The 12,032-nt window shown below is 57.6% G+C and overlaps 5 protein-coding genes across 5 annotated transcripts; 2 read left to right on the top strand and 3 right to left on the bottom strand.

Annotated features, from left to right (window-relative positions):
* Positions 1 to 42: 42 nt before the first annotated feature.
* On the bottom strand, positions 43 to 1,181 carry CDEST_07957 (uncharacterized protein). Its single transcript, XM_062924116.1, has 2 exons — positions 843 to 1,181; positions 43 to 681 (listed from the first exon to the last, which is right to left on the bottom strand). The coding sequence occupies exons 1-2, from the start codon at positions 1,089 to 1,091 to the stop codon at positions 463 to 465; spliced, it is 468 nt and encodes a 155-aa protein (XP_062780167.1). The 5' UTR covers positions 1,092 to 1,181; the 3' UTR covers positions 43 to 462.
* Positions 1,182 to 2,735: 1,554 nt separating this feature from the next.
* On the top strand, positions 2,736 to 4,421 carry CDEST_07958 (Putative zn(2)Cys(6) fungal-type DNA-binding domain-containing protein). Its single transcript, XM_062924117.1, has one exon. The coding sequence runs from the start codon at positions 3,108 to 3,110 to the stop codon at positions 4,383 to 4,385; it is 1,278 nt and encodes a 425-aa protein (XP_062780168.1). The 5' UTR covers positions 2,736 to 3,107; the 3' UTR covers positions 4,386 to 4,421.
* Position 4,422: 1 nt separating this feature from the next.
* Positions 4,423 to 6,834, bottom strand: CDEST_07959 (Putative cytochrome P450). Its single transcript, XM_062924118.1, has 5 exons — positions 6,578 to 6,834; positions 6,265 to 6,496; positions 5,637 to 6,191; positions 5,016 to 5,529; positions 4,423 to 4,910 (listed from the first exon to the last, which is right to left on the bottom strand). The coding sequence occupies exons 1-5, from the start codon at positions 6,605 to 6,607 to the stop codon at positions 4,751 to 4,753; spliced, it is 1,491 nt and encodes a 496-aa protein (XP_062780169.1). The 5' UTR covers positions 6,608 to 6,834; the 3' UTR covers positions 4,423 to 4,750.
* A 1,578-nt stretch (positions 6,835 to 8,412) lies between these two features.
* On the top strand, positions 8,413 to 9,784 carry CDEST_07960 (Putative aromatic prenyltransferase; the record flags this gene model as incomplete). Its single annotated transcript, XM_062924119.1, has 2 exons — positions 8,413 to 9,545; positions 9,640 to 9,784. The coding sequence occupies 2 exons, from the start codon at positions 8,413 to 8,415 to the stop codon at positions 9,782 to 9,784; spliced, it is 1,278 nt and encodes a 425-aa protein (XP_062780170.1).
* A 373-nt stretch (positions 9,785 to 10,157) lies between these two features.
* On the bottom strand, positions 10,158 to 11,828 carry CDEST_07961 (Putative UDP-glucuronosyl/UDP-glucosyltransferase). The gene has a single exon (XM_062924120.1). The coding sequence runs from the start codon at positions 11,604 to 11,606 to the stop codon at positions 10,272 to 10,274; it is 1,335 nt and encodes a 444-aa protein (XP_062780171.1). The 5' UTR covers positions 11,607 to 11,828; the 3' UTR covers positions 10,158 to 10,271.
* Positions 11,829 to 12,032: the final 204 nt, after the last annotated feature.

Here is a 12,032-nt window from a genome sequence, read left to right on the forward strand (position 1 = left end):
ATCTGACCTACTCAGTTCCGCAACAATAGAATGAAGCCTGTACAGAGTATGAAGAGATGGCTTTCGGCGTGGTGAAGCTGTGGTAGTATATAGAAGGAGACCATCGAGATCGAAAATAAAATAAAATAGAAAAGAAACTTTCTCACCACCTTCTCCGCAGGCGTGCGGCTCTCTGCCTGATATTAAGCACCTCCAGTGATGGAAAATTGAGTATTGAGAAGAGGAGAATCCATTCAAGCGTGAAAAGGCCATGGCCATGACCACAGATATCTAAAATACAAAATACAAGTATGAATACAAGGAGGGCCAGCATGCAAGATGGACATAACCACGATGCTGGTTTGCCGATAATGGGCAACCCCGAGACCCTCAGACTACCTCTGAAAGGAAGACGAGGGGGATACTCTGGCCATGAGCGGCGAAGGCAGAACAAACAAAGTCAAGGAGTACCTTTTGAGACTCTTAGACGCGGAAGCCGACGCGTCCCTTGGTGAAGGCCAGGGCGAGCCAGCCGGCGATGAGGGCGAGACCGCCGACCGGGGTGACGGGGCCGAGGAACTTGAGGTCCGGGTTGAGGACGAGAGCGTAGATGCTGCCGCTGAACATGGTCATGCCGGCGGTGAAGAGGCCGGAGGCGACGGGGTTGGAGCGGGCGAGCAGGAGGACGACGGAGTGGATGAGCTGGGAGAGAGGGAGGGTTTGGTCAGTTGGGCACACGAGGTTCTTTTTTCTGTCTGTCTCTGTCTTTGTCTCTGTCTAGACTAAGATGACGGGGGATGCCCCGACGAAGGGAGGGAAAGAAACTCTCATTCAAAACATGCTGTGTGGCGGACGACGCTTACCTGGTACTGGGCGGCGGTGGACCAGCTGGCGATCTTTGCGGGGTCGGAGATGCGGCCCTTGAGGCCGTGGGCCCCGAATGCGCCGATGCCGACGGCGGCGGCGCCGAAGACGGCGCCGACTCTCCAGAAGGCCTGGCTGCTCATCGTCTCTTCGTGGGCGGCGGTGGTGGTGGTGGTGTCGTTGTCGTCGGGATGGGTGTCTCGGGGCGGGAGGAGGGACGTGGCTTCGTTTGCTGGACCCGCGGACATGAGTTGGGAGGGTGGGAGTGAGTGGTTTGGTTGTAATTGAGGTTGATTTGGAGGTAGATGTTGAGGTTTAGGGGGGTGAGAGGGAATGGGGAAGGGGGAGGGGAGGAGGAATTCGGTGGTTCATGGAACCTAAAGTTGCGCGATGGTCCGAAGGCCGAAGGCGCGCGCGAGGGCCGCGAGGTCCGAAGGACCCACCCGTTTGTTGGCATTTGGCTTAGATAATCAGATGCTTTTGATCGGCTGTTTGCCAGCTGTGAGCGGCCGTCGAGATCCCCTTTGAGCCAAAGTCACGCTGTGGTTATTGGACTTGATACTCTGACAGGATTAGAAAAAAAAAATAAGTAATTATCCACAACATATTAAATATCTGGGATATCTTGAAAACATGGAGACACTCAGCCTTCCATTATATGGTGACCAGCTTACAGTTAGTTCTGTCACTTATGGAATCAGGGACTTGTCCGGGGCCCCCGCGCGGAGGAGCTCCCGCCGTCTGCAAGCCGGACCGGCAACCCCACCAGTTGCGGGTGGGGCTCCCGGTGGCGCATCTCAGCTGCAAAAATTCCACACACGCAAACCAAACTTGAGCTGCTTTCTCGGCGTCCCACCGCAACAAATGGTCTGGTGGTGTAGTTGGTTATCACGTCAGTCTAACAGCTCGGGTGTCTCACCACTCCCGTCTGCCACACTGAAGGTCTCCGGTTCAAGTCCGGGCTAGATCACTCCTGTTGGGCGATTGGTTTAGTGGTATAATGACCGCTTAGCATGCGGTAGGTCCTGGGTTCGATTCCCAGATCGTCCACTTCTTTTTTGTGTCGCTTTTTGGTTGCTGATGGAGGAAGTTGGAGTAAGTGAGTGAGTGGATTCTTTTGCTGGCCAAGAAAATAGAGACTTTGTGTGTGTTGTTTCCAACGATCCGGCAGATCTTATTGACGTTTGTTGGAACAGCGCTTCTCTGTATGTGTGTGTAGACTCTTAAGCACGCACACACAAGAAGAGCATGTGCTTGTTCATGTGAAGATCTGGAACACTACCGATCCCTGCTCTGCTCTTCTCTGCTGGTCCTTCCCATTGCAAGCAAGCTCAAGGCCCCCGCCCGTATTGATCCAGCTCTGATTGGGCTTTGGAGAGCGATCTGCGGAACGGTGACAAATCACCCAATCATTTCGTCTCAGGTACGCCCGGTTCCAGACCCACGCCCTAGGCGAGAATGTCTGCATCCTCTCATGCAGTAGGAACTTGATCTGTTCGGACTGTGAAGGGCCTCGATAGTCCATCCCAGGCTGTGAAGGCAGCGGCGGCTGCTATCTACGTAAAAGTCCCCCCGTGCCCTGTTGAAAAACCAGCCATGGGAACTTGTTTTCGTCTTCTTCTCATAGTTTTTTTTGGTAACCAGTCTAGACAACCCATCGCTCCGGGCCGGGGCTCATCTAAAAGCCTGGAAGAATAACGTTGGAATTTGAGGCACAGCCGACAAGACGGTATACGCGGACCTTAATTGCCAAATACGGGAATACGACGTATTCACGTCGTCGGGATGGATGGCTGCAACGAAGAGATAGAGTTTTCAGTCGAGATCACAAAAGTATTAAAGGGACAAAAAACCACTACAGAGATGTCTGATAGATCACTCAGACTCTTCAGTCTCCCTCTCTTCAACGAACCCTCCTCGCCATGACAAGATGACACGTCTATACATACATTCGCCGTGAAGCTGCACAGTGCGTCTGGAAACGCTTCCTTGGCTCAAGTGGGGGGTGTTGTGGTCAGAAATCCAGGGAGCATTAAAGGAGTCTTCCGCCCTCCCCCCCTCGTGTAGCTGAATCATGTTTGCACGATCCTCTTCCTGTGCATACATACGGTAAAAGCACCGGGAACTCAATGACACAGTTATCCATTTTTGGAGCAGGATCGCCGTTTGTATTCGCACTTGAAACTGCTCCCACTCCCGAGCCAACCTGAACACAAACCACCGGGCGTTGTTGACTCAACTCACTGGCCGTCTTCGTCTTCAGCATGCGTCAGAGGACACCACATCGCAAGTCGCGGTTCGGCTGTAAAGAGTGCAAGCAGCGCCACGTCAAATGCGACGAGAACCGGCCGGCGTGCGTCAACTGCACGACGGGCCAGAGACGGTGTTCGTTTCTCGACACCGAATCGTCGATGCCGTCGTCAGCCTCTGCCTTTCTCTACCAGTGTCCCAGCCCCGCCACATCGATTGGGGGGTCCTCGCCGAACACGGCGGGAGGAGGGCTGACGCCCGTGGAACCGGCGAGCTACCGTAGTGCTTATCCGCCGACGGAGCCGTACGACTTTCGACACATGGAGCTGCTCTACCACTTCGAGCACGGCCTGGGCGCCACCCAGGGCTTCGACGACGACCCGACGCGGGAGAAGTACCAGAAGATGTCCCTGAAGCAGGCGATCCGCACGCCCTACCTCATGGACGAGCTCCTGGCCATAGCGGCGGCCCACAAGAGCACCCTCCCCGGCGAGGACCAGGCCTTCTACCGGGGCGAGGCCACGCGGCTGCAGACCCGGGGCCTCGCGCAGTTCAACGCCACCAACACCGAGGTGTCCAACGACAACTTCCTGGCCGTGTTCCTTTACTCCACCTGGCTCAGCCAGCACGTGCTCTTCGACGCCTTCTCCTCATCCTCCTCCTCCTCCTCTTCTGTCGGCCCCGCCGGCTTCTCCGAGACCCTGGACAAGCTGGTCCATTGCATGGGTCTCCACCGCGGGGTCCGGACCATCGTCGGCGGCTCGTGGCACAAGCTCAAGGCCCACTTGGACGAGCACATGGGGCCCGGCAGCCCTTTTGTGGACAGCATCATCATCGGCCACGACAGGTTCGAGATGGGCGACGAATGCAGGGGGCTGTCGGAGCTCTTTGACCGTGACGGCGGCGGCGGCGGCGGCGGCGGCTGGAACGAGGCGTCGAGGGCCGCGCTGGCCGAGGCCGTCGAGCACCTGCAGCTCATGTTCGACGTCCAGCGGAACACGGCCCTGACAGCGGGCCGCCGCAACAGCACGGTCATCGAGTGGTCCATCCGGGCGCCGACCGAGTACGTCGGCCTGCTGGACCAGCGGCGGCCCGAGGCGCTGGTCGTGCTCGCCTACTGGGGCGTGCTGCTGCACCGCGCCCGGGAGGCCTGGACCTTTGGCGACGCCGGGAGGACTCTCGTCCGGTCCGTGGCGGCCCATCTCGGGTCGTACTGGAGCGAGTGGCTCGCGTGGCCGCAGGCGGAAGTAGGAAGCCCGGGCGATTCGGCATCAAGCCCGCGTCATTACTGACCGACCCCCTCAGGCCTTGGGGGTTTTCTAATAATAAAAAAAAGAGTTGAAAAGTTCGGTGTACTTGACGATTTTCATGTTCGAATAACACAGCGAATCGCTTCGAGGTGAAAAGAGGTAAAAACAAGCTCCAGCAATTGGTCATCGAATGGTCTCTCGCGAACTAAATGATGTCTATGATGGAACGCTATTTACGGCCAAAGAAAACACACTTGTGTAACGTGCTGCCAGATATCGAATACCATTGGAAAGTCAAGGGGAGGAAATAATCGAGAAAAAAAAAGACATCTGGAGATGTTTGTGTAATTTTTCTGGAATTCCCAAGTTCCCAACCTTCCATCCCTTCGTCGTCACTTGCAAAGTCGTCACCTTTTCCTCGCAGAAAGGTAAACCTTCATCTCCGTCTTGTGCCACGTGGTGAACATCTTCTGCCTGCCAAGCCAGCCCGCGCTGTCCGGGTGCAGCTTCATGTCGAAGTTCCACACGACACGGGCGAGGATGGTACGGATCTCGGCATACGCCAAACTAAGAGCCATAAGGTCAGCCATTGTACTCGTATCGCCCCCTCCAAATTCCAAGGGACCTGTTTTTGAAAGAAAAAATCATGCTCCCCCCCCCCAAATAACTCACTTCTTTCCGATGCAGTTCCTCGGTCCGAACGAGAAGGGCTGGGCGGCGGCCTTCTTGTCCGACTCGAACCTGGGGTCGTCGAGCCACCTCTCGGGGTGGAACCCGTCGTGCTCGCGGAAGTGGTTCGGCGAGCGGTTGATGGACAGGTGGTGGACGCCCACGGAGTACCCGGCCGGGACGAAGCTCCCGCACACCGTCCTGCCGCCGTCGGGGACCACGCGGGGGAAGGTCCCGGGCCCGGGGGGCCCGAGCCGCAGGGCCTCCTCGATGACGGCGTTCAGGTAGCTCAGCCCGGCGGTGCTCTGGATGGTGATGCCGTCCTCGTCCTCGAACGCGTCGCGGATCTCGGCCGTGAGCCTCGCCAGCGTGTGCGGGTTCTCGCAGAGGAGGTAGGTCGCCGCGGTCAAGCCCGTCGCCGTCGTCTCGCTGCCCGCGACGATGAGGACCTGGGCCGCGGCGTGCATCTCGTCGACCGTCATGGCCTTTTCGTCGCTTCCTTGGAGGATGTATGACACTGGAACATTTTTGTTTAGCTTTCTTTCTTGTCCCAGAGAGGGGGGGGGGAGGGGGGGGGGGGGGAGGATTTAAATGCAATCAGATGGCAGACAAAAGGGGGCTCACTGAAATCAGGCCGGTCCGTTTCTTGTTCCAGTCTGCGGTCCACGCGATCGACCCCGAACTTGAACTGCGCGACCCTGGTCTTGATCAGGCGGCGCGGGATGAGAAGCAGGAGCATCTCGGACAGGGGCGAGGGGAAGCGCCGGGCGGCCCGCAGGTAGGTGCCGGCCTGGAAGATGTCGAAGACGGCGTGCAGCCACCAGTGCCAGCTGGCATCCCGGAGGCAGTAGAAGGGCTCGCCGAATGCGAGGTCCCCGATGATGTCGAACGTGGTGAAGTTGTACCACGAGTTCATGTCGACGACGGCGCCGTCCGCGTCGGCGGCGGCGGCCCCGGACGCCTCCCCGTGGAGTTTGTGGATGAGCAGCTTGACGTAGCCGGTGATGACGGACTCCTGCGCCTTGAGGGCCTTGTCCGAGAAGGCCGGGTTCTGCAGCCGGCGCATGCGCTTGTGTCCGGCATGGTCGGCGGTGAGGATGTTTTCGACGCCGTTGACGTTCTTGTTCCACCACTGGGCGTCCTTCTCAAAGTTCCCCGTCCCGTCCTTGTTTGGGAAGCCTGTTACCGTCTTTGATTTAGCAACTGAAAGGGATGAGGAGGAGGAAGAGGGGGGTGGAGGAAGACGGCTTACCGTAAATGGCCTGCCAAGCCTGACCGGACGTGTAAGACAGCTCGCCCGGCGCGATGCGGACGACCTCGCCGTACTTCTCATGCCACTCCTTGACCTTCCAATGGCTCACGCCTCGAACGTCAAAGAAGAGATAGTAGGCGCGAGTGACTCCGGCGAGCTTCGGCCCAGGATAGTGGCGGAGAGGATGCAGGAAAACGTTGTACAGGCACTTTGCCGCGACCCCGAGGACTGCCTACAAAAGGCAATATCTTCCAATCAGCCCTTGGTTTCACCATCATCAACTACAACCCTCGCATATTGAAATATACCATACCACAAGCAGGATGAATCCCAAAACGGCCATGGCGACTTTGGCTAGTCAGGCGGGTTGCAACAACCCCCCTACTGCTTCACGCGGCTGGCCTGAGAAGTTGTTGAATGGGATTGAACGATTTGGAGGGGGAAAGGGGGGGGGGGACAGTGAAAGTTGGAAAATCACGCGTCCGTTCAACTACTTCGAGAACAATGCAGGGGTAAAGGAGGAAAAGAAAACCGATCAGTCAGGATACAGAAACCGGCACAGAGTCATCCCACATGACGGGGGGAGGGAGGAGGGGGGGAAGGGTTCATCTTCACTACTACGACACATGTCGCCGCCGTTGTCGGGGAGGGGGGGGGGGTTCGCGCTCCACGCGCGTCCTCGTTCTCGCGAGTCAGACGGCCCAGGTCCCCTATCAAGAAACCAGATCGTCGGGAGTCAGTTGACTTATCTCTCTCGGTCTCCAAAAACAAAAAAGCTTAAGTGTTTATCAGCCAATAGGCCCACCGACAAAAGTCACTTCCGGCGCGCGCCCAACTGGCCTGGCTGGAGACGGAACGGACCCGGCGTTCGTCGAGCTTCCTCTTCTTGGCAAGCCCGCGCGCCGGGGCGTGTGCCAGCTTGGCTTCTGGGGTAATCGTGGAGGGGTCGGCCTGACTCGCCGGGCCTCCTAGTTTAATCTAATAAACTTTCAGCGACTACCGGACCCGGTTATCGTGGCGATATCAATAATCGTCCGTCATACATGGGGGGCCTCTCTATATGTGGGGGATGGGGGGTTCGGAGCAGTCCCGACTAGGGGTAGAATGACAGAACAGAATTACGACTGTGCTGTTTGCAGGATAGTTCCTATAGACGAACTTACCGAGCTAAGCTATCGTACTAACTCGTATATATTATACCAAGATGATAACAAGAATTATCACACTAGGCAAGATAGTAGCGGAGTCTGAGTCAAGGGGAGGTTTCGAGACTATCTCTCTTCCCGTGGACACAAAACCTATCTGACGCTGCCTATACGAGGAAGGGCGTGTGGACCAATCAAACAACAAGGGGCTTCCCAATCCAACTAGAATCGTTGACATATTCTGGTTGAGAGTACACCGCTGAGGACTCTCTGTCCGACGCATGTGCCGTTACCGGCAATCACTTTGTTTCGAACCCATCTCCGCCCCCTTCGGCCCTCACACCGAATTAGGAGCGTCCCCAAGTAGTGGTCGCCACTTTATGAGAACCAGCCATTGAGATCTCATAGTCCGATCTCCATATACTGGAGAGGTGGAGGGCTGTGACTGACTAAGATGTGCCTCTATCGTGGCTTGACTCGCTCGTGGAGGGAGGGAGGGGCTCGCATCGGCCAGTAATCGTAATACCTTGGACAACGGCTTCGCATTCGTATGCCATCTAGGGTCCCCTGAGCCTGAACCTGAACTGGGGGGAGATATCACGAAACCTGGCAGGACAGATCAAGATATTATCAACCTTGTCATCCCACGAGTTGCCGGCGGGCATTGAGTCTCCACATGAGATTAAGCCAATGGCTCACCTAGCAAGAGTGACTTGGATCCAGATACAATGGCAAAAGACGATGAAAGCCGACGAACGGGTCTCTGGAGGGGTTCTCTGGAGGGGATTCTGGACGGGTATTTGGAGGGGGTCTCGGAGGAGCATGTGATATAATGTCGGTTCTCCTTCAGTTTTGTTTCCAGAGATCCAAGCCAGCTTCTGCCACTTCTACACCTTCTCTCCCCTTTTCATAATTTTCAACAATTCCTTCCTCCCCCCCAAAAATCTCGGAATTAAGTGACGCAACTCGCACTTGGAGCAAAAGCCTCGATAGAACCGCCACGATGGGTGAGATGATCATGTCACATGAGCCCTGGGACTTTCTGAACTCGGTCCTACGGTTCCGGGACAATGACTCCCAGTTCTGGTGGGACAAGACGGGAAGGATGTTCTCCAAGCTCCTCAAATACGCCGGGTACAGCGCGTCAGAACAATACCGCGAACTCAACTTCTACTCCCTCTTCGTCGCCCCCGAACTCGGGCCCTCCCCAGACTGCCACGGCAACGTGAGGAGGTGGCGGAGCCCCGGGACGCCGGACTCGACCCCTATCGACTTCAGCTGGGAATGGGGACACGACAACCGCGCCGTTATCCGGTACTCGTTCGAGCCCATCGGCCTCCATGCCGGCACGGACCTCGACCCCCTCAACAGACACGCCACCAACGACTGGATCTTCAAGCTCCAGCAGCAGAAGATGGTGCCGGGGCTCGACCTCGAGTGGTACAACCACTTCACACAGCAGATCCTGCCGCACGGCACCCGCACCAAGACGGTGGACCGCTTCGTCGAGGAGACGACGCCCAAGGCGGGCACGGTGGTGGCCCTCGACATCGAGAAGAGCGGCCCCGTCATGAAGATCTACATCTACCCAGGACTCAAGGCGGAGGAGCTCGGCATCACCAACCTCGAGCTGGTGGAGCAGTCCATCCGCAGCCTACCCGCCGAACAGTTCCAGTCACTCAACGCCGAGCCCCTCTTTGACTTTCTGCGGGAGGGCACCAAGAAGTACGACTTCGAGACGGGCATCCTCGCCATCGACTGCCTCGCGCCCCGGGACGCGCGCATCAAGGTCTACATCCGGGCCAAGCACACGACGTTCGACTACATGATGGACTGCATCACCCTCGGCGGCCGGCTCGACATGTCGGGCGAGGCCATCGAGGACCTCAAGGACTTTTGGCGCATCTTCCTCGCCGACGCGCCCGACGTCCTGCCGGAGGAGGCCCCCGGCCGGGCCAGCCCGGGCTTCTACTACACGCTCGGGTGCGGGAGGGCCATCTCGCCCAAGGTGTACATCTCGCCCAACTACTTTAGCAAAAACGACGTCGACGTGCTCGGCCGCCTGCGCACGTTCTTCGCCACCCGTCGTACCGACTCGATGATGGACAACTACGAGCAGGCCTTGAAAGACATTTTGTAAGTCGTTGTCATCCTCGTCGTCGTTCTCTCGCTCTTGAAAGAAGAGGCAAAACAGTTGTGTATAGTACACTAACACTCGCGGATTTCTCAGTGGGAGCAAGACCCTCGAGTCGCGTTGCGGCAGCCATTACTACGTCGGATGTGCGCTGCACAAGGGCCAGCTGAGGGTGGTGACATACCTCAGCCCGCAGTCCTTCGACTGCGAGAAGGACGCGATCCAGGATCGCAAGCCATGACGGAAATATTTTAGATTTATTCTTCTTTTTTTTAGATTTTCTATCTTTTGGCATTCTCTTGTGGAGTTGTTTCTTCCCAGTCGGTCATATAAACACTGGTTACTGTCCCCCCCCCTCATATACCAAAGAAAGACGAAGTAAATAGCGAATGAACTCTGTTATAAGCTCAACTCAAACCATCTCATGAAGAATTTAATGTGATTTTCGTTGACATATGGATTCCACGTGGATGCGGTCGGCTTTGGATTTTAGACTTCCGGCCGCTGCAACTCTGAAAGCTCATAAATGATGTGTGCTGGCATTGGATCCCTCCCCCCCCCCCCCGCAGATCGGGATGTGTGAGAGGAGAGAAACGAAACATTTGTTCTATTGAGGGAAAAAGAGATTTATTAAAGTTTGGCTTCTAAAGTTTATCTTCGACTCCCGCAAAAAATCCCACGTTGTCAATATCCTTAATCCTTCTCCGCTGGCTTCCCATCTCGTCGTTTCAAGCATTGGCCTCCTCCTTCGCAACAAGCTGCTCTATCGCCGCCTTTTCCAACAAGTCGCACGCCCTCTTGGCGCCGCCTTGGGCGTTGAGCTCCTTTCCGATCCTGGCCGCGCTGTCTCTGAACGTGGCTTCGTTCAGCACGCGGTGAACCGCGTCGCGGACCTGGCTGACCGACGGGGTGTCGGTCTTGAGGTCGATGCCCGCCCCTACCCACGTCACCCGCGCGGCGGTGTCCTTCTTGTCTTCCGACGTGCCGGCGCAGACGAGCGGGACGCCGTGGGAGAGCGCCTGCGTGACGCTGCCGTAGCCGCCGTTGGTGACGAGGAGACGGCACCGCGGCAGCAGCATGTCGTACGGGACCCATTCCGCGATGCGGACGTTGTCGCCGACCTCGATCTTCTCCCGGATCTCGCCCGCGAGCTTCGACGGCACGACCAGCAGATGGCTCTTGTCGTCCTGGAGCGCTTGGATGGCGGGGATGATGAGCGACGTCGGATTCATGGCGAAGGTGCCCTGCGTGATGCCAATGACCGAGGTCGCGTTGACCACGTCGTCCCACCACGCCGGCACGCCGAGACTGGCCCCCGCGAGCCGCGTGACCAGCGGGCCGACGTACTGCGCCTGCGGAAGGATGGGCTCGGGGCCCTCCTGGAACTCCAGAGAGGGACACGATGCCTGGATGTGCAGGAACGGGCTGTACGCGTATGCATCCGTGACTTTGAGTGCCGGCAGCCCCAGCCTCTGTCGTTCCGGGTTGATCGTGGGCAGCACCAGCTGCGGTCGGCTGATGAGCAGACCGAGCGCGGACTGGGCGGCGTGCTCGACGGGCTCCGGGCCGATGTCCGGAAGGTATAAGGGGACGACGCCGAGCGTGGCGTACCGGGGAATCTCGCCCAGCTCGTACAGCGCGGCGACGCCCTGCGGCAGGGCGTCGTTGAGCACCAGGTCGGGCGTGAAGGTCTCGAGCACGCGGCGGATGTCGGCGACCTGCGCCGTGACCCGGCCGCCGAACATGACCTCGGCCGTCTCGACCATGTCCTTGGGCTCCGCGCCCTCGAGGTTGGCGTCGACCTTGATCACCTCCTCCGCGGGGACGAACCTGGCGCCCGAAGCGACGACGCGGGCCTCCTGGGGCGCTATCGTCGTCCAGACGACTTCGTGGCCGCGCTCGACCAGCTCCCTGGCCACTGCCTGCATCGGCAGCACGTGGCCAGTCGCCGAGAAGCAGTGCAGGAGGAACTTGAGAGGTTTCCGGCTAGCCTTAGCCACGGCCGAGGCCGCGGCTGAGGACGATCCGTCTGGTGGTGGTGTTGTTGTTGTTGAGAGGTGCATGTCCGTGGTGTTGACGACGAGATTGAGCGGTGAGTTTTGTTTGCGGGACGGACGAGCTTTCTTGGGACACACGATCTACAGTTCGATTGGATGAACTCAACAGCCTCGAGCGTTTGTTCAGCCGAAAACCACACACACACGCCTTCGCCCTGCATGAGAAACAAGGACGCTTCTGCTTTTTGCGCTTAGCAGATATTATCGACTTATCGATGTATCTATCTCCCACCCGAGCCTTGAAGCTTTCTGATTCGCTGGCCTTTTTCTTTTTCATGTGTCAGTCAATACTCTCTCTCTCTCTCTCTTTGTCTCTCGCCCACCTGCTCAACTCAGCAATTCACTCAAAGTGAACCGCGTGGGAGGATAAGAGGCAAACCCGAGACCGGCGTCCGGGTTGCATGGATGACTCTGGTTTGACACTAAATGGCT

This window comes from Colletotrichum destructivum, chromosome 5, assembly GCF_034447905.1.
Source record: "Colletotrichum destructivum chromosome 5, complete sequence".
Classification (NCBI taxonomy): domain Eukaryota; kingdom Fungi; phylum Ascomycota; class Sordariomycetes; order Glomerellales; family Glomerellaceae; genus Colletotrichum; species Colletotrichum destructivum.